Genomic DNA, 21,921 nt, shown 5'->3' with positions numbered 1-21,921 from the left:
GTTGCTAATCTCTACGCACTTCTTAAACTGACTTCTTGCACTGAGGAGGCGCTGGCAGCGATCGCCGCACGTTGACTTCATGATATTCCTGCTCTATGAACATTCAGAATACTAAGATAAATACCTGATATCTTTTTCACGATGAAATGCATTGAAGCACGTATTAAATATGGGTGGCGGGGGGCACGGGGCGTGGCTGTAGTGCTGCTCTCTTGCATTAAGGGGTCCCCAGGTGTATGTTCAGTGTAGAGAACTTTATGGCAGGTGTGACGAGGCTCCAAATAAACTGATCATAGGAATGGGTATCGCACAGGTTTAACTGAAATACTGTGTAAATGTTGGGTTCGTGATGTGATGATCGGAGACACGAACGCAGAATTCAATGGATGTTCTTCTGAGTAGGCTTTCTTTATTGCATGTGTGCTGTCTCTATCTGATGTACTAAACCTCCAGTTCCTATCCTTTTCCTTTCTCCACATAACCAATCACCAGATGATAAACGTCGTTGTGAAAATAAAACTAATTATAAACTTAGACCCCCGACGACTTGAGACCCCTGAAGGTGAAGGTTGGCCATTTGATGGCTTGCTTCGGTTAAGCGAAAAAAAATTAGGCAAGTCAGTCATTATTAAGGCAAAACAATTAAACCTGTCGGCAGTATCTGGTTACTAATGAAGAATGTGCCGCGGCTCTCCAGGGTCCGAGGCTGACTCTCTACTTTAAGCAGATTGTGTCTCGCAGTTAACACCGAATTAAAGTCACCGGCTTTTATAAACTGTGCGAACGAGCAGATAACCTAAACCTCATAGGAAGAAGTCGATCAACAGCCCAACCGAGCCGCGCGATGAAGCGTTAGACAAGAAAGAGGCAGACAGCGCCGGAGAAAGCGGACACTTGTGGGCCATCACAGCCGCAGGAATGGTAAGGCCGCACATAAAGAGAAAGGAAACTGAAATAGTCAACGAACGCGCCAAGAAGGCTACAAGAATTCTCCAAAATGGGAAATGTCTCCAAAATAGCACAAAGTACAGTTTGAAAGGTTCCTAAATTCTTCATCAGAGCTGTTTAACAATTCCCCGGCTCGTAAACTCCAGCGACAAGATTGTCTCTGGACACGCCCCTTTGTGACGTCATATACCGGCGACTCCGAGAAGTTGTCGCGTGTTCACTTTTAGAGCCAAAATCCTTTGCAGCTTTTATTTATTTATTTATTCTAATACGTGGCGATTTAGTTACGAAATTGCATCTTGCAAAGTCATGTAAGTACGTGTTATTTTTTTTAATAGTACAGATAAGAAAACTAAGCTACAAGACCAATGCTGCAGTTACCTAAGTTTATTATTTGAAATACTAAGGCAAGTGATTAAAGATGCGTCTAAAAAGTCATTTTTAAAGAGCAGAAAACGTTTTTAAAAACAGCTACTGGCGAATAACGAGCAGTTTGCTATTAATTGCAGGTTCATTCTTAATGCCGTCATTCTGTGGAACTCTTGTAAAGTAATAAAGTCAAGGCACCATTTGTGCAAACGGAATTAAAGCAAAAAAAAAAAAAAAACGTTTCCTGCAGCATTTTGTGTCAAATTAGAACCAAAGACACACGTTAGAAGGCGACGCGAACTTCTGAATGATGAGAATTCGTCCATTTAGTTTTGTTTTTAAGATTTTGTTTTTTGACACGTCGTGCACAAAGTACAGTGAGGGTCTCGCCTGAGCACCCAGCTGACCTGCACCACGAAACCTCGGGAACGGGGGGTCCTCAGCAATCAATCCCGGGGTCCACCCCCTCTCAGTAAGTAAGGATGGCTTCTCATTGCGTAATTAGCTCGCCCTATTTTTCCCTCGTCTTATTTTGCATTTAAATACCGTGCATCCGGGAAGTATTCACAGCGCATCACTTTTTCCACATTTTGTTATGTCACAGCCTTATTCCAAAATGGATTAAATTCATTTTTTTTCCTCCGAATTCTACACACAACACCCCATAATGACAACGTGAAAAAAGTTTGAGGTTTTTGCAAATTTATTAAAAATAATAAAACTGAGAAATCCCATGTCCATAAGTATTCACAGTCTTTGCTCAATACTTTGTCGATGCACCTTTGGCAGCAATTCCAGCCTCAAGTCTTTCTGAATATGATGCCACAAGCTTGGCACACCTATCCTTGGCCAGTTTCGCCCATTCCTCTTTGCAGCACCTCTCAAGCTCCATCAGGTTCGGTGCACAGCCATTTTAAGATCTCTCCAGAGATGTTCAGTCAGATTCAAGTCTGGGCCACTCAAGGACATTCACAGAGTTGTCCTGAAGCCACTCCTTTGATATCTTGGCTGTGTCCTTAGGGTCGTTGTCCTGCTGAAAGATGAACCGTCGCCCCAGTCTGAGGTCAAGAGCGCTCTGGAGCAGGTTTTCATCCAGGATGTGTCTGTACATTGCTGCAGTCATCTTTCCCTTTATCCTGACTAGTCTCCCAGTTCCTGATGCTGCCACCACCATGCTTCACTGTAGGGATGGTATTGGCCTGGTGATGAGCGGTGCCTGGTTTCCTCCAAACGTGACGCCTGGCATTCACACCAAACAGTTCAATCTTTGTCTCATCAGACCAGAGAATTTTGTTTCTAATGGTCTGAGAGTCCTTCAGGGGCCTTTTGTCAAACTCCAGGTGGGGTGCCATGTGCCTTTTACTAAGGAGTGGCTTCAGTCTGGCCACTCTACCATACAGGCCTGATTGCTGCAGAGATGGTTGTCCTTCTGGAAGGTTCTCCTCTCTCCACAGAGGACCTCTGGAGCTCTGACAGAGTGACCATCAGGTTCTTGGTCACCTCCCTGACTAAGGCCCTTCTCCCCTGATCGCTCAGTTTAGATGGCCGGCCAGCTCTAGGAAGAGTCCTGGTGGTTCTGAACTTCTTCCACTTACGGATGATGGAGGCCACTGTGCTCATTGGGACCTTCAAAGCAGCAGAAATGTTTCTGTAACCTTCCCCAGATTTGTGCCTCGAGACAATCCTGTCTCGGAGGTCTACAGACAATTCCTTTGACTTCATGCTTAGTTTGTGCTCTGACATGAACTGATGACTGTGGGACCTTCTATAGACAGGTGTGTGCCTTTCAAATCATGTCACATCAACTGAATTGACCACAGGTGGACTCCAATGAAACATCTCAAGGATGATCAGGGAAACGGGATGGACCTGAGCTCAGTTTGGAGCTTCATGGCAAAGGCTGTGAATACTTATGTACATGTGCTTTCTCAATTTTTATATTTTTAATAAATTTGCAAAAAACTCATGTAAACTTTTTTCACGTTGTCATTATGGGGTGTTGTGTGTAGAATTCTGAGGAAAAAAGTGAATTTTGGAATAAGGCTGTGACAACAAAATGTGGAAAAAGTGATGAAGCGCTGTGAATACTTTCCAGATGCACGGTAAGTGCACTAGTGTGAGAGTCACATTTATTCTAACTAAAGATTTGTTTGTACTTTTCTATTATCGTGACGCAAATCTGTGTTCCTCCACGTGAACATCCATCCATCCATCCATCCATTATCCAGCCCGCTATATCCTAACTACAGGGTCACGGGGGTCTGCTGGAGTCAATCCCAACCAACACAGGGCGCAAGGCAGGAAACAAACCCCGGGCAGGGCGCCTGCCCACCACAGGGGACACACACACACACACACACTAGGGACAATGTAGGATCGCCAGTCCACCCAACCTGCATGTCTTTGGACTGTGGGAGGAAACCCACGCAGACACGGGGAGAACATGCAAACTTCACGCAGGGAGAACTTGGGAAGCGAACCCGGGTCTCCTAACTGCGAGGCAGCAGCGCTACCCACTGCGCCACTGTGCTGCCCTCCACGTGAACAAACTTTCATCGATTTCGACGCATAGTCCCTTGCCTCCAATTTGTGCCCACTCGGAATGACTGACGTCCCACGTGCAGACTTCCCGCATATAGTTGTTCCAGTCAACTATTGTTCACACCACGCATAAATGAAATGAACCACAGTCGTGAATGGTAATCAGGAACTCTCCAGCCAGTTGCCTTGTCGGATGGTGACACTTGTGTGAAAGGTTTTCCTGGAGCACCTCCACTTTACACGGTCGGAGAAATATAATTTCATAGGGCGGTTTCGGGGACACTCCCTTTCTATGGGAAGAATACCTGTGCCCTGAAGAAAGGACACGGATGTCTCCTCACTGGTTGGTATTTCCCAAATTTTCATTGTTCTGGGGTACACTCTACTACCAAAGAGATAATGCAAAAAAGATTAGTGGCAAGGAATTGACTATCAACATGGCGTGCTGCGCATGTGTGACTCGCAGTGGGGCGATTTATGTCAGGATAATACAATTTGCCTGACGATAATGGAAAAGTGCAGATTTTTTCCCCTGCACAGCTTTAAATGCTGCCTTATTATTTTCTTGTGTATGCGCCATTTACTTTTGTAATTGTACCCCACATCTGACAATTAATGATCAATGGAGCCAGCAAATGACACTGAGGGTCTCGAGTCAGCAGCTCATTCAGTGCAGTCCACCTGTGTGCTTCTTACCAGTAGTGACTTAAATAACTTAAAACATTAACGAAGAACACGCCATTAAACAACAACCTAATGAAACGAATGAATCCACGCCTAAAGCACTTAAATGCTTCTGTCATCTAGTAATCATTTAGTAAAGCCTGTTTGTAGTTTCTGGAGTAACCATAAGAATAGGGAGTTAGATGGACCACAGGGGGAAATTTTAAAATGTTTACAGAAACACAATATCAGTGTATAGAAGAGGAGGTCTGTGATACGTTTGCATATTTGGAGGTATAAATCCACAACGGGAGAAGATGAGTCCCCGTATCTTAACCCGTTAACTGCCCATTTGGGGATCGTGCACTTTAACCCGCCTAGTAACGCCATCTGTCAGTCACGTAGAAAATCAGGATGTTCACCAGCCCCAGAAGGATGTTGTAATGTGAAAGGGAACCTAAAGTGACCTCGTACAGGCAGTGTGTTGAGCACACAAGCTCATTTTTCCGGTGCAGTCACTGCCTTTCATCAGAAAAATGACACATGTTTTTTGAAAGCAGAAAAGACGTTACCCACCGAGGCTGATTTTGGTGACGGTGAATTTATCTTGACTCTTGGTGAGTGTTTAATGTGATGATAGCACCGTTTTTCATGTCACTGTAATTTGTATGGGTACAATGGACCCAAATAACTTATAGCTAATACTGACTAGAATTTAAGCAAATTTTTCTGTGATTGAGTTTTGCAGGAAATGGCTCGATATAGGCATTCCCTAAACCATTAATCAGTCGTGCTCCTGTTGACATCAGAGCGTCCGGGTTTCACTACACCGGACGCACAAAAATGGGCAGAGAGAGGAAATGCGCAGTGTGTGTAAGAAAAATGCTGAAGGAAGATCGAAAGTGGAAGTAAACGCTGGCGTTTCTGCTTGCCGGTGCTCTGTTTGTGTACCTTGTGTACTTTTATTGGTTGTTTTTTACTCGTTTTTTTGCCTTTTGCCTCGGATCCTCCTTCACCTTTGCATTGGATTAATAACACGCATTTGCGTCCCCAGCCTCCTTCGGCCTTAACACGAGCCCTCGTAGAACTGTTCTTTGCTGGCTGCAACCTGTGTGGGTAAGTAGAAACGTTCTCACTGATTCTCAGCTCGGGTGACTAGCTTTGATGAATAGGTGGTCGAAACTCCTCCTTGTCAATTGCTGAGTACTTGTGGTAATGCCAGTGGTGACGGTCTACTGGCAACGTGTTATTTTAATTGGGCCAAGTAGGTACACAAGGGTTACATTGCTTTGCCTCCAGTCTGGAATTTGCTTGCGTGACTTCTGGAAATCTACTATGATAAACCTCAATTCGCTGTCATGGATTATTTTGTCGACTTTGCTGTCTAATGCAGTCACTTCTACAAAACAAAAACATTCACCAGATGAATTGTATCAACTTCGAACAATCTATGAATTGCCTGCTGATCTACGCTGGTTCTCCGACAACCAAAGTACGTTCACCGGGGCTCTCGTCGTCGTTTTCATCACAGCAGGTCTATTCCTTCACTTTGGTCTGATGGATGCACTTGTCCACGTATTTTTGAGCGACGTGCTGATTCCTCTGGTAAAATCACCGGAATATACGTCCATAGACGCTTTGAAGTAATACTCGATCTATCTCTAACAAAGCTCTGCTGATTGGTGATGTCATCATAGACACTAAGATGGACTGTTTTTTCTTACGGAGACTTGGCAGCAACCGGGTGATTATTTCCATCTAAATCAAGCGCTCCCTCCAGAGTTTGTCTGCATCTCCAAATCCCGTTCTTTGGGGAGGGGAGGCGGTCTCACAATAATATACCGCAAAGATCTAAAATAATCAGCGATACCACTTCCAGCGTATCCATCTTTTGAACTGTTAGCTGGCAAACTCTGTGGACCTTCACCTACTATAATTGCTGTTTTATATATTGACCTCCTAAACTAGCAAGAGTTTTTATTGCTGAACTTTTTACTGCTTTAACAACTTTGTGTGCAACGTCTACTAATGTCATCCTCATGGGTGATTTTAACCTACACGTTGACATGCCAACTGATGCACTGACAAATGATTTTAATGAAATCCTTGACTGTTTTAATTTAATTCAACATGTCAGCTTCTTCAACTCATAACAAGGGTCATATGTTAGACTTGGTTTGCTGCTCTGCTATCACACCTCACAATCTTAATCCTATTTAATTACCTATCCATCCATCCATCCCTTATCCAACCCGCCATATCCTGACTACAGGGTCATGGGGGTCTGCTGGAGCCAGTCCCAGCCAACTCAGGGTGCAAGGCAGGAAAACAAACCCCGGACAGGGCGCCAGCCCACCGCAGGGCAAATTACTCATCTCAGATCACAAAATGATCACATTTGATGTTAGTCTACCTCTCAGTAAATTAAAGGTTCAGCTTGTGATTTCATTTCGTAATGTCAAGCATGTACACCCAGAGACCTTTATAGACTTATTGCAATCCCAGCCTGTTTCTCCTTCTGCTCCGTCAGCTCAAAGCCACGGGCCGACAGTTGGAGCGCCAAGCTAAAACAACGGGCCTTGTTCTACACAAGGAAATGTACTCGGATCACATGTTGAAATACAAAAATGCTCTCTCTGCTGCTTAAACTCTATGCTTTTCTAACATTATCAATACAGGAAGGAAAAATACTAGAGCTCTTTTTTCCTACAATGAAAAGGCTAATTACACCACCAGAAAATGTAGCTCACCATAACCTCTCTGTTAAATACTGCTGCACTTTTATGGATTTCTTCTACTCAAAAATTGAAAAAATCCACCAGCAACTTGCTTTCTCTATCTCTGCAGAAAATGACATCCTCTCCACTATCCCCCATATTCCCTAACCAACCAGCCTATTCTCAGATTTCAGTTTACCAACTGAAAATAATATCTCGGAGCTTATAACAAATTCAAATTCTTCCACATGCCAATTCGATGCAATACCTACAAGCTTTGTTAAGTCCTGTCTGTCACATATTTCCCCCATGAAAACTACTACAGGGTGGTCCAGATCTAATTATGCATATCCTTTGATTTATGCGGGGATGATTCCAGTTCGGCACAAAGACGATTTTTCATGTTGTCAGTTCGCACACTTTTCGATGGTCCAGGATTTTTCGGGTGATTTTTCTATGTAATAAACTTAAGCTATAGTGTAATGGAAATTGCATAATTTAGATCTGGACCACCCTATACAGTTAACTCTTCTCTTACTACAGGCCCGGTACCCCTCTCACTAAAAACAGCCTCAATTACTCCAATTCTTGAAAAAACCTGGTTTAGACCCAAATATCCTTAACAAATATCGAAAAATGTTCCGTTCATCTAGAAAATTCTGGAAAAGATAGTTGCCTCCCAACTCCAGTCCCATCTTTCAAAAAAATAACCTTTTTGAACAGTGTGTCTCAATCTGGGTTTCATCCTGAACACAGCACAGAAACTGCCTTGGTCAAAATCACAAATGATCTTCTCCAGCCAGCTGACGTGGGACTTTTATCAATTCTTGTGCTTCTTGACTTCAGCTCCACATTTGACACCACATCCCATCAGATACTTTTGAAACGACTCGCTAGTTTTGGAGTCTCTGGCCTTGCCCTTCAGTGGTTTTCTTCTTACCTCACTTATAGGAGGCAATTTGTTCACATAAAGGGCTTTAAATCTGAGAATGCAGTCGTTACTCAGGGAATCCCGCAGGGTTCTGTTTTGGGGCGGCTTCTTTTTCTCATTTATATCTTCCCAATAGGTAATATCATTTGGCACCATGGTATTAAGTTTCATTGTTACGCTGATAACCCACAGCTATATCTGTCCACAAAATCCACTTCTGTTTTCCCTCTAGATGCTCTTATGGTACATCTCCAAGACATAAAGACATGGATGACTCACAATCTTCTCCAACTAAACAGAAATAAAACTGAGATGCTCCTCATTGGTTCTAAATCCACACTTGCTAAGTTTAACCAGTCTTCTATTTTAATTAAAAATATTAACACAAACATTTCTACCCAGGTGAAGAGCCTGGGCATCATTCTTGACAGTACTCTCTTTTTCCTCCCATCTTCTTCATTTTCTTACGCAACACAGTACTGAAGTATCGGTTAATGCCCGAGTCACCTCACGCATAGATTAGTATACAGTAATCCCTCTTCGATCGCAGAGGTTGCGTTCCAGAACCCCCAGTGATAGGTGAAAATCTGCAAAGTAGAAACCATATGTTTGTATGGTTATTTTTATATATTTTAAGCCCTTATAAACTCTCCCACACTGTTAACATTATTAGAGTCCTCTAGACATGAAATAACACCTTTAGTCAAAAGTTTAAACTGTGCTCCATGACAAGACAGAGATGACAGTTCTTTCTCACAATTAAAAGAATGCAAACATATCTTCCTCTTCAAAGAATGCGTGTCAGGAGCAGAGAATGTCAGAGAGAGAGAGAGCAAAAGAGAAAAGCAAACAATCAAAAAATCAATACGTGCTGTTGGGCTTTTAAGTATGACGCGAAGCACGCGATAAAGCAGCCGCAACAGAAGGGAGCAATGTGAAGGTAGTCTTTCAGCATTTTTAGAGTAGCGTCCGTATCTTCTAGGCAAACAGCCCCTCTGCTCACACCCCCTCCATCAGGCGCAGAGAACTTTAGAGAGAGTGGGAGAGACCGACAAAAGCAAACAATCTGCTCCGTTCGGGAAGCACATCGCATATCATTGAGGAGTTTTATTTAATACATAATACATGCTCTGATTGGGTAGCTTCTAAGCCATCCGGCAATAGCGTCCCTTGTATGAAATCAACTGGGCAAACAAACTGAGGAAGCATGTACCATAAATTAAAAGACCCATTGTCCGCAGAAATCTGTGAACCAGTGAAAAATCCGTGATATATATTTAGATATGCTTACATTTAAAATCCGCGATAGAGTGAAGCCGCGAAAGTCGAAGCGCGATATAGCGAGGGATTACTGTAATGATATTCTATCTGGTATCCCACAAAAACTTATCCATCGCTTACAACTTCTTCAAAATTCTGCTGCCAGGATAATAAGCTGCTGTTCTAAATCCACTGAACATATCATACCGATTCTCTCTCAACGTCACTGGCTCCCTGTTCACTACAGAATACAACACTAAATACCGCACTTAACATTTAAGGCTCTCCACAACCTCACTGATCTCCTCCAGACTGACACTCTTCTCGCTCAGATCCTCATCTGCAGCTCGACTTTCTGTACCACACATCAGACTCAGTGCTATGGGAGCTCGAGCGTCTATCCTGGTGCTCCTCAACTCTGGAATTCTCTTCCCTCTCATATTCGTCAGCTCAATTCAATATCACATTTTAAAACTGTCCTTGTGACGACGCCGGTCCCCTACAGACTTTCTCTTCCAACATGGGAGTCTGTGGAACCAACACTGTCGATAGTTATGACTGAGATGAGCTGACATATGAGGACAATTCCCTGATGAGGCCAGAGGATGGTGGAAAAAGTTCTCAAGTGCCTTTATTAAAAAACAGTCAACACAAAAGTAAAACCAACAAACAGTGAAAAGTGGGAATAAAAATAATCAATAAATCTGTTAAAAATCCAAGGTTAAAATGCAGTCTAACTCCTCCTGATCTCGGCCCACCTCATTCTCATTCTCCCTGGCTCACCCATTACTCGCGTAGCCAGCAGAGACTCAACAGCCACGAGCTCCTTTTGGCCGACCTTGGTCTTGGCTGCCTCCAGGCATTACGGCCAGACCGTCTGAGGTCGGCTCTCCTCCCTTCTTCCTTCGCACTCACGTGGTGGCACCTCAGAAGCCTAGGGAGTGCACCTGCCTTGCTCGCCACACTCCACCTGGATGTTCAGTAGGACAAACTAGCCCTTGGAGCGCCACAACTAACACTCCTTCACAGGGCCCCAGCTCATGCGGTCTCCTCCTTTCGGGTTGCCAAATCCTCCTGCTAAGACTGCCTTTCACGTCTTTTAACCTCTTTCGATCCTTCATTTCTTTGATTTCTCCCATCTTTGATTTCTTTTTTTTTGTATCCCTTTCCTTGTGCCACCCCGTATATATACACTCGCGTCTCCATGGGCGCAGTGCCTTAATCGCACGCCGCTGGAAGCCAATGAAGCAATTGAGAATGATTGCATCCACACATGTGGGTGCGACTCACTCCAACTACCTCATTAACTCCCTGCGGTCGTGTAATCGCGCCCACGGAAAGTGACACGGCTCTATGGATTTGAAAGTAGCCTCTTTTTTAAACTGTGTACCCGCTATACCTCTGTCCTCAAAACTTACCTTTTCAAACTGGCATACCAATTGTGAATTTTGCACTGTTACTGCCTTTTATCTTTGTTTGTTTGCTAATTATTACTATTTGATTTATCATTCTTTTTATTATTTTACTAATCTATACTAATAAAAGGCAAAGGACTGACTGACTGACTGACTGACTCTCACTCACTCACTCACTGACTCATCACTAATTCTCCAACTTCCCGTGTAGGTAGAAGGCTGAAATTTGGCAGGCTCATTCCTTACAGCTTCATTTCGAAATTCTACGCGTAATGGTCATAACTGGAAGCTATTTTTCTCCATTTACTGTAATGGAGTTGAGCTCGAAAGCCGTGGGGGGCGGAGTTTCATGTGACATCATCACACCTCCCACGTAATCACATGAACTGACTGTCAACGCAGTACGTAGAAAACCAGGAAGAGCTCCAAAAAGTGCTGAAGAAAACATGCATTATATAATTGAGAAGGCAGCGAAATCATAAGAAGCGAGCGAGTGACATATACAACCATATTCATGAGTGCTGCTACTTCGGAAACAAAGCCCGATGTAAACGTAAAGTTTAAATTAAGTTCATAGACAGGCTGCCGCTGGCGTTTGTCATGCCCACGGGTAATGCGGGATACAAGTTTAATGAGAGGACGCAGGATATAAACGAGAGTTTTGATCACTTTGTAACTAAGTTAGAATTGCACGTGAAGGGCTGTGCTTATGCAAATTCCGAGAGACTGTGTTTGTGGGGGATTGACAGTTAAGGCGGGTGGGGGAGTCATGTCATCATCTCCCCTCCCATTCACCTCATTTCGCTCTAAGCTGAGCTCTGCGGCTAACGCGGTCTTGAGGAACCAACTTTGTGACGCTGCCACCAAATACTCACAGAAAAATCCACAAGTTAATACACACGCTGTCTCTAGAGTTTCTCCACACTGAATCCTCCAGGCACTACTTACCAAAGGTTACATTGACAATCGTGTTATGTTATTTTTAAAATGTTTCCTTTTCTTAGCACAAGCACAGCTGAGAAGCTTCGATGCATGTGCTCCATAACGCATTAAAAAATCACGCATTTAATCACACTTTGCAATACAAGCAAAGGGGAACTTCTGTCAATGCATGATTTCCTGGTACACCGATTACATTGATCAGCACTTCCCGATTCATTTTACCCTCGCACCCCCTTGGTTTGAGAACAAGTATGAAAAAATATGACGTTAACACAGAAAAACAGATCACCAATTGAAGCTTTATGAATAATCGATTCGCCATCAATAATTGTTTTGGTAAAGCCATACTCGGTGTAATCCTCCTTCCATTTTGTAATTTTTCCGCCACTAGCCATGATTAAATGAACGGTAAAAAGTAAGAGCGAGGTGACTTATTCAGGCAGGCAGGCGACAGCTCAATAGCTCGAATTTGGATATAAGTAGGTTCTATTTAGTCGCCAGAAATATCTTTGTTAGGAATGAAAGTTGAATTTAGTCTTTAAATTTCTATGGTAAAGAAAAAGTTATGCAATGATGACTACATTTAACTATATAAAGTCAAAACTTGAATATATAAAGTCAGCGCTGGAATATCCATCCATTTCCCAACCCGTTGAATCCAAACACAGGGTCACGGGGGTCTGCTGGAGCCAATCCCAGCCAACACTGGGCACAAGGCAGGGCACATGCATCATTTTCAAAACATTAACCGAACAGTGTTTTTTTAATTTTATCTTTCTGAATACGTTTTTGTTAACTTAGTTCAGTTCAGAGTCGTTTCAATCAATAGATTTTGACTTTCACTTTATATATTCAGGAGTGAGTTTATATACTCCGATGTTGACTTTATATAATCAGGAATGACTTTATAAATTCCAACGCTGACTTTATATATTCAGGTTTTGACTTTATATATTCAGAAACAAGTTTGACTTTATATATACCGACGCTGACTTTATATATTCAAGTTTTGACTTTATATATTCGGGAATGACTTTATATATTCAAGTTTTCACTTTATATATTCCAGTGCTGCATTTATATATTGGTTCACTTCCCGGGTCCTCCCTGCGTTGAGTTTGCAAGTTCTCGGGTTTCCTCCGGGCGCTCCGGTTTCCTCCCACAATCCAAAGACATGCAGGTTTGGTGGATTGGCGATTCTACATTGGCCCTAGTGTGTGTGTGCCCTGTGGTGGGCAGGCGCCCTGCACGGGGTTTGTTTCCTGCCTTGCACCCTGTGTTGGCTGGGATTGGCTCCAGCAGACTACCGTGACCCTGATATATATATATATCTCCTTTTCTTTTTACTTCTCCGCTGCCAAGCACGGGTATTTTGCGATATCTATATATATATATATATATATATATATATATATATCTCAATGACAAAACAATTACATTAACAATCATGTTACGTTATTATTAAAATGTTTCCTTTTCTTTTTCATTACTTCTTTAACACACTACTTCTCTGCTGAGAAGCGCGGGTATTTTGCTAGTCTATATATATAATTCACTAAGGGCACGCAAGACAGAGAGCCACACCCGCCAACTCTAACAGAGCCCCACCCACCAACTGTAAGACCATGGGATACGCACAACAGGGCTACGCCCATCAACTGTAACCCTCCTCCCGTGTCCACCGTCGCTCTCGAGGCATGTGCACTGCCTGCTCATGTGCCCGCACGCAACAACTCACCAAACGCAGCCTCAGTCTCTTTCATCTGTGCTACAGTCCACATACACCTCTGAGCCACGTTGACTTTTCATTGTTCTTTTCGGTTCCGGCTGCTTTTCTATATATGTAATCGACCAAATCGCCCGACCATGGGGTATGCACGACAGAGCCCCAACTGCCCACTCTAACCCTCCCCCCACGTCCACCCTCACTCTCGAGGCATGCGCACTGCTTGCTCATGTGCCCGCCCCCATCACATCACCAAACACATCCTCACTCGCTTTGGTCTGTGCTACAGTCCACATGCAGCTGTGAGCCACGTTGACTGTTCACATTGATAATTATGCGGCATATGCTACGCTGCGGGTTGGCTAGTGTTGTTTAATTTCATTGTAGGTGGAGTGGTGGCTCTGAGGCTAGGGATCTGCACTGGCAATCGGAAGGTTGCCGGTTCGAATCCCGTAAATGCCAAAAGGGGCTCTGCTCTGTTGAGCCCTTTAGCAAGGCCCTTAACCTGCAATTGCTGAGCGCTTTGAGTAGTGAGAAAAGCGCTATATAAATGCAAAAAATTATTATTATTATTGTAAGGTGGCCTTGAGTGCTAAGAAAGGTGCCTATTAAATAAAATGTATTAATATTATTATTAAAAATGCAAGAAAACAATGCTGTAGATGCGATGCTGGAATACACATGGAATGCTTTCAAGAATGGCATCAAAAATAAGTGAAGTGGATGGCATGTAGCACCCAAACGGGGGTTGGCGAGAGAAGCGAGCAGGGGGCAGAGCCCCCTAGTTCAGAAAAAAAAATGGCAGTTAATGGGTTAAAATAGTTTTTTATTCCTAAGTTTTCAACCCCTACCAGGTGTCATCATCCGAGGAATGTGATTTAGACATACAGGAATCAAAGGCAATATATAGCAAATGAAAAAGGGCAGGTGGAATAAAAAGGTGGGGTTTGAAGGGTGTTGGTCATAAAATTTTATTTAATATGCGGATGCGACTTCTTAGACACGGCCATCGGCAGTGTGTCTGTCTGCCGAGAGAGTGTCGACCTCGTAGAGAGGTTTATTTACCTCAGCAGTGACATTCATGTCTCTGGTGACTCTCTCTATGAAGTCAGTAGACAGATTGGGAGAGCTTGGGGGGGTCATGAGGTTGCTGGAAAATGGGGGTGTGGCACTCCTGATATCTGCAAAAGGACGAAGGTCCAAGTCTTTAGAGTCCTGGTGCTTCCTGTTTGTGAGACATGGACGCTATCCACTGACCTGAGATGAAGACTGGACTCCTTCATGTGTGTCTCTCTTCAGGGACTGGTCTGACTTTGTGTTGTTCATGGAGTCACGAATGAGGCACATGACCTGCATTATGAGGGAGTGTCAGTTACGGCACCATGGCCATGTGGAACGATTACTCGAAGGTGATCAGCTCACAGGACCCTCATTGTTGAGGACCTGAGCGGCTGGACCAGGCCAAGGGGATGCCCACGTAACACCTAACTGCGATAGACAGATGGGTGGGACTGGACCGCATGTCTGCCTGCCTGTTTCGTTGTGTGGTGGGTGCGGCAATGTGCTGTACCAGTGCATGCTCCCCAACCTGACCTGACCTGACCTGATCTGACTTGCAGGTATCTGTACAGGTCGCATCACCTAGGGATTCTGCAATTGCAGGTTAAGGGCCCAGCAGAGTAGGACCTCTTTTGGCTGTAATGGAGATTCAAACTTGCAACCTTCCCGGATACCAGCGCAGATCCTTAGCCTCAGAGCCACCACTCCTCCTTCCATCACACTGGCCTCCCCGCCGGGTATTTTTCCTCCATCCAACTCTGATACCAGTGCACCCACTTCTACACTGATATCTTCTGCCAACCTTTTGGCTAAGACAGGGAACACCGTGTCACTCTTCTTGTCCACTTGCCTTCTGGGCCTTCCAGTCAGATAAGAAAAAGGTTGTCCATCCTGGCAGTTACTCAGTTAGTCCTAAGGTCATCGTCTGCCCCGGTCCTATGTACAGCTCTATGTGTTCATCATGAAGTGTCTGTATTAACGTAATATTTGGAAAGATAAAGTGAAGGAGTGGAAATTACTAATCACAAATCATTTGGGTAACAACCTAGAAACGAAAAATCTGCAATGTAAGAATGGCCTGAAGTGACAGAATGAAAACAACTAAAATGACAAAAATTGTCAGGGATTGATAGGCTTGAGGTTGGAACAAAAACCTGCAAGCACCATGACCGTCCAGGTCCCTTGCTACTGAGTGTGTAGAGATGGATGAATAAGTGGAAATACAAACATTCAAAAATCAGAATATGTGTAGCTAAATGCAAATAATCCATCACCTCATCAGTTATGCTCACTTTCTTTTCTGTTTTCTTTGTGACCAGGAAGAGAAGTTGTCAAAATGGGAATTCACGGATTATGGAGTTACGTTTCAAGCAACTCTGAATTCTTCAGCGACCTCAAGCTGTCACATATGAAGATTATCATTGATGGTAACAGCTTGTATCATCGGCTTTATTTTACCTCTGGCATAAACCAACAGCATGGCGGAGAGTACGATGTGTTTGCGGATGTCGTACACAGATTTTTCGATGCCCTCTTTGTCTGCAACGTGGAACCGTATGTCGTGTTGGACGGAGGCTGCGACTACACTAACAAAAAGTTTGAAACGCTGAAGCAGCGTGCCCAGGAGAGAATTAGAGCGGCACACTGCTCTTCGAGGGGATCTCATGGCTGTGTGTTGCCATTGCTGGCTAGAGACGTTTTCGTCCAAGTCTTATCTAGACTTCAGATCCCCTTTGTCCAGTGTCTGTCCGAAGCTGACTGGGAAATAGCCTGCTTGGCCAGTCAGTGGGCCTATCCGGTCTTGACGATGGATAGCGATTTCTGTATTTTTGACTTGAGTGCTGGGTTTTGTCCTCTTGTCAATTTTGATTGGAACCGAATCAAGAAATGTAAGCAGACATCCCAGTTGTATATTCCAGCAAAGTGTTTTTTACTCGATAAACTTTGTATGCATTTCGATAAACTGAATAAGGATCTCCTTCCTCTTTTTGCCGTGATGATTGGTAATGATTACATTAATATCAATGCCATGGACACTTTTTTCTCTCGAGTAACCTTCCCAGGGAGCTCTAATTTAAGACGAGACACGCATGCCCGTATTCACGGTCTTCTGCATTGGTTATCCACTTTTGGAAACCCAAAGGAAGCCATAGAGAAAGTGGTGGAGTGCCTCCACGAGCGTGACAGGAACGCAGTTCGAGAATGCCTGTGCTTGTCAATGAAAGAGTACAAGTTGTCAGCAAGCCAGCTAGCCGATTATTTCACCAGCGGCGCGTCCTTGTCCAGTGTTCCGAGAGTGATGGATGTGCTGCCGCCTTGGGTTCTGAAGGCCCTAGGAAAAGCAGAACTGGCACCTTTTATTATCGATGTTCTGGTGTTACAGAGAGTTTTCCTGATTCCACAAGTTGAAAACAGCAGACTCTCCAGCAGCCACATGTGTTCTTTGCCAATTCGGCAAGTCTTGTATGGGCTTCTATTACATGCCAAAAGGCAATCATCATCAGTGAGCAGTGAAGGAGTTGCGATTAAAGATAAAGTTCACCAGGTGGAAGAATTTTCCAGACAGGATGTTGCACTCAAGAAAAGCCTCATCCAAGCTGTAGTACCAGACTCCACAGAATCTGTTTTTCTGGAGAATATAGTAACGGTAATTTCATTTTACACTTCTTTTGCAATCAAGATTTGTTGTTACACTGTGCCACGGGCCTCAACGTCTACAATGTCAGCTGCTATCCCACCTGCACTTCAGAACAGGTCATCCACCTGAAGCTAAGTATGTTTGGGCCTGGCCAGTACTTGGATGGAAGCCTATCTAGGAAAAGTTTAGGCATTGTTGAGGCCAGCAGGGGGCGCTAGCCTGTGGTTTGAATGTGGATCCCAAAGCCCCTGTGCAATGATGGGGACACACTGCTGTAAATATGGCGCCGTCCTTTGGATGAAACATAAAAACCGAGGTCCTGACTAAAAAGATCACTGGGCATCTTTTGAAAAGTGTAGGGTTTATTCGAATTTCCTTATCCTTATCGCCAGTCTTGAGCAGAATGTGGGTATCCAAGGAACTGCTTTGAAAATGGCTGAGGTTGTACCTCACAGGTAGAAGCTTTTCAGTCAGCCTGGGCAATCGCTTCTCATCCTCGGCCCCTCTCACCTGTGGGGTCTCTCAAAGATCTATTCTCGGGCCTATTCTTTTTTTTTTTTTCCTCACTCTTCACATTGCCCTTAGGATCCACCTTTAAAAAACACTTTGTTGACATTGCTATGCAGATGATACACAGATAAGTCTTCCACTGAAACAGAGAAGAACAAATTCTCTGTAACATTTATTGGAATGTCTGAAAGACACTAAAACATGGATGTCACTAAAGTGGCTTAGTGAGAAACAGAGATTGGGTATTTTGGGCCTTCTGATCTTATTTGTGCTTCTACAATTAATCTTGCCCCTTTGACATCCTACTGTAAACCCCTCACGAAAAAAACTTGAAAAAAAAAACTCGCGATTTCTGATAATTCCCTTAAAGTTGATAAACAAATTAACTCCATTATTTAAAAAGTCAAAAGGTCAAAGCAAACTTTATTGTCATCTGAACCATATACAAATATACAGATAGACGAAATTGTGAAGCTCAGGGTCCACAGTGTAACATGAAGTGCAAATAAAAAATTAAAATTTAAAATTAAAACACAAGACATTGTGCAAAGACAAGACAAAGAAGTAGCAGCAATATTGACGTGTAGTTAGCAATATGAACATTGATGCAATGTATGGTATTTACCATCTAGATACTGTCACAAGAATGAGACATACGCAGATAAAGGTTTGGGGCAGCCACCCATATAATCTGGTTTCCTGGCTGCAAAATCGTTTTGTAGAAATACAGAGCACTGAAGTGCATACAACCGAGTCCAAAACAAGACTGAGGGAAAAGGGGAATAGGGCAGGCTTTTAAAGGGGAAGACAGGAAGTGAGGTCATAAGGATTGGGCATGTGTTCATCGCTTATTGGATCAGGCCCGGACGTGACATCAGGGGGGCCGGAGCTGGTAAGGTCAGTTTCCATTGGTTCGGTCTCGGAAGTGATGTCAAGAGAGCCAGGTGGAGTCTCCCAGGAATGGTCTACAGGGAAGTGAGACAAAGAGTCAGTGCACTCTGCCACATCCCGGCATGCCCCCGAACTGCCTTCATTTAAGCCCTTTAGCTGCCTCCCATGCGCACGTGTGTGACAATACATAAATACAGTCAATAGATATCTATATATATATATATATATATATATAATTCTTTTCGCGTTTGAAACAGAAATTGCGTATGACCACAGAACATATTATAATACAGGAACTAATCACTTCGTTTGTTGGACGCCATTTTTATATTGTCTTTACCAATTATTATTTGTGTGAGAGTTATTTTACTGATATTGAAAAGAAGTAAACACAAACATGCTGATCTAACCCATAGAAGTGCACCCCGTGTTGCCCTCTCCCAGCCCACCTCTCTGGACTCCAGCGCTGAGCTGTCCGCTGCCAGGCACGTTCTGACAGAGAAGTTTTATTAATTCATCCACGAGGCTGTCGTGGAAACTGCCACATTCTAACTTTTTTTTTAATTGGCAGTACTTGATAATAGAAGAGATGAGTAAAACAGCTTTATGTCTTTCTACTTTTTAACTGCGCCGAGCTGTAGAAGACCGCCTTCAGCGGCGAGGGGTCATGACAACAAAGTGGACGCTGGAAGGCGTGGAATGTCGGGCTGCTCTGCCGGGTCGACAGCTTCACAGTTTCAGGCAGCATCCGCTCTTCTCGCACTGTTTGTGACACTTCCAGTGCCCCGTCAGCTCCTTGGACAGTGGAAATCTTTGCGAATGAGTGTAATCGGCGCCATCGAAGCGTGACTCTCTTGGTAAATTGCAGTGCACGGCTACTTAACATCCCTTAAGGTGAGTTCGGGTCACTAAAACCCCGCAACATTCAAGGTTGCTTTTGTGATGAATTCTTTTAAGAAGATGAAGGTGTACATCTAAGAATATGTACCAACCTCTTCATGTAAAGTATTGGACTTGGGAATTGTTTGGACCTTCTGCCTGTTAAGCACGGAAGGGCAGCGTCCACATTTCTCAGAAGAATTTTTCTCTTAAATCACAGGCACGCAGTGCAAGGTTGTCAAGCAGGTAGTTTACCCGAAACCACTGCAGTAGTACTCAATGTATCTTTACTTCTTAAATGTTAATGTTTTACTGTTTAATAATTTATACACTTCTTATATATCATTCAAATTCTCTTATGGAAATGTTTTACAGTTTAATAATTTATACGCTTCATATGTTCAAATTCTTTTATCAAAATGTTTTACTACTTAATAACTTATTTTATAAATACTACATTTTATTTTTTTTCCCTTGCACTCAGTGAGCGAAGCCACTGGGCAATCAGCTAGTGTCATATAAAAAATAAATAAGTAATAGATAATACAGAAATGATCAGTGTATGATAATTGTTTAAGACACGTGTAAACAATGACATGTCAGAATATTTCATAAGGTCACTATGAGATTTTCAGTTCTTTTCTACCTGCACACTCGTCTTTGCAGGACAATGTCCTCCATGTATAAAAGTTCTGTTTCTAGAGGTGGTTGAGGCCGTGTGGAAGACCCCAGGGGGCAGCCTAGTGTTAAGGAGTCTGACAGCTTGGGGGTAAAAACTCTCCTGCAGCCTGGCAGATCTGGCTCTGATGCTGCAGTATCTTCTCTTGGATGGCAGAAGTGTGAAAAGTCCATGTGAGGGGTGTAAGGGGGTCCTTCTCAATGCTGCACTGCGTTTGTAAAATATGTCCTGTAGTGAAGGGAGAGGCACCCCAATAATGTTCTCTGCTGTCTTCACTATCCTCTGCAGGCGCTTGAGGTCGGATATGTTGCAGTTGCCATACCAGACAGTGATGCAGCTGGTCAGAACGCTCTCAATGGTGCCTCTGTAGGACATGGTGAGGATGGAAGGGGGATGACTTGCTCGCTTCAGCCGCCTCAGGAAGTGTAGTCTCTGCTGGGCTTTCTTGATTAGTGATGAGATGTTAAGCCTGTTGCTATCAGCTCAGGGTATTAGCTAAGGTCAAGCCGTTTCTTGCTGTACGTGATTTTGAAAAACTAATTCATGAAGTTTGCAGCTTGACTATTGCAACTCATGTTACATTGGAGTTAATCAGTCATTTCTTGTTTGTCTTTAGCAAGTCAAAAATGCTGCAGCCAAGCATCTAACAGGCCCTCGAAAACAGAATCACATCACACCAGTCCTAGCTTCTCTACACTGGCTTCCTGTTGGCCACAGGGCTGAGGTTAAAATTGTACTCCTTGTTTATAAGTCCCTAATCATAACCCTTCTGTCTTATTGATCTCTTATACCCTTACTCTCCTTCACTGTCACTGTTGTCCTCTGACAAGGAGTTATTGGTCGTGCTGAGTTTTAGACCTAAGCTTAGAGGGGACCGGGCTTTGGCAGTAGATAGATAGATAGATAGATAGATAGATACTTTACTAATCCCAAGGGGAAATTCACATACTGCAGCAGCAGCATACTGATATCCAATAGCTATATATTGAGTGATAACAATGAAGGTATAACAGACAGACAATAATTTTGTATAATATTAACGTTTACCCCCCCCAAGGGTGGAATTGAAGAGTCGCATAGTGTGGGGTCTCCTCAGTCGGTCAGTGGGGCAGGATGGTGACAGCAGTCTGTTGCTGAAGCTGCTCCTCTGTCTGGAGACGATCCTGTTCAGTGGATGCAGTGGATTCTCCATGACTGACAGGAGTCTGCTCAGTGCCCGTCGCTCTGCCACGGATGTCAAACTGTCCAGCTCCGTGCCTACAATAGAGCCTGCCTTCCTCACCAGTTTGTCCAGGCATGAGGTGTCTCTCTTCTTTATGCTGCCTCCCCAGCACACCACCGTGTAGAAGAGGGCGCTCGCCATAACCGTCTGATAGAACATCTGCAGTAACTTATTGCAGATGTTGAAGGACGCCAGCCTTTTAATGAAGTATAGTCGGCTCTGTCCTCTCTCGCACAGATCATCAGTATTGACAGTCCAGTCCAGTTTATCATCCAGCTGCACTCCCAGGTATTTATAGGTCTGCACCCTCTGCACAGTCACCTCTGATGATCACGGGGTCCATGAGGGGCCTGGGTCTCCTAAAATCCACTACCAGTTCCATGGTCTTGCTGGTGTTCAGGTGTAAGTGGTTTGAGTCGCACCATTTAACAAAGTCCTTGATTAGGTTCCTATACTCCACCTCCTGCCCACTCCTGATGTAGCCCACAATAGCAGTGTCGTCAGTGAACTTTTGCATGTGGCAGGACTCCG

At 43.8% G+C, this 21,921-nt stretch overlaps 1 protein-coding gene across 5 annotated transcripts in view; it reads left to right on the top strand.

Annotated features, from left to right (window-relative positions):
• Positions 1 to 1,144: 1,144 nt before the first annotated feature.
• Positions 1,145 to 21,921, top strand: part of LOC120515399 (protein asteroid homolog 1-like) — a 47,829-nt gene continuing 27,052 nt past the window's right edge. For 2 of the 5 annotated variants that reach the window (XM_039736356.1, XM_039736361.1), the window contains exons 1-2: positions 1,145 to 1,259; positions 15,891 to 17,218. In XM_039736356.1, coding sequence (XP_039592290.1) covers positions 15,908 to 17,218 — 1,311 coding nt within the window. In that variant the 5' untranslated portion in view covers positions 1,145 to 1,259; positions 15,891 to 15,907. Of the gene's footprint in view, positions 1,264 to 5,018; positions 5,139 to 5,575; positions 5,638 to 15,890; positions 17,219 to 21,921 lie in introns of those variants that run through there. The other 3 variants (XM_039736357.1, XM_039736358.1, XM_039736359.1) reach the window with 3 other exon arrangements.

Source organism: Polypterus senegalus, chromosome 15 (genome assembly GCF_016835505.1).
Source record: "Polypterus senegalus isolate Bchr_013 chromosome 15, ASM1683550v1, whole genome shotgun sequence".
NCBI lineage: Eukaryota > Metazoa > Chordata > Cladistia > Polypteriformes > Polypteridae > Polypterus > Polypterus senegalus.
The sequence above is the reverse complement of the archived record's forward strand: the minus strand, read 5'-3'. Positions and strand labels throughout refer to the sequence as shown.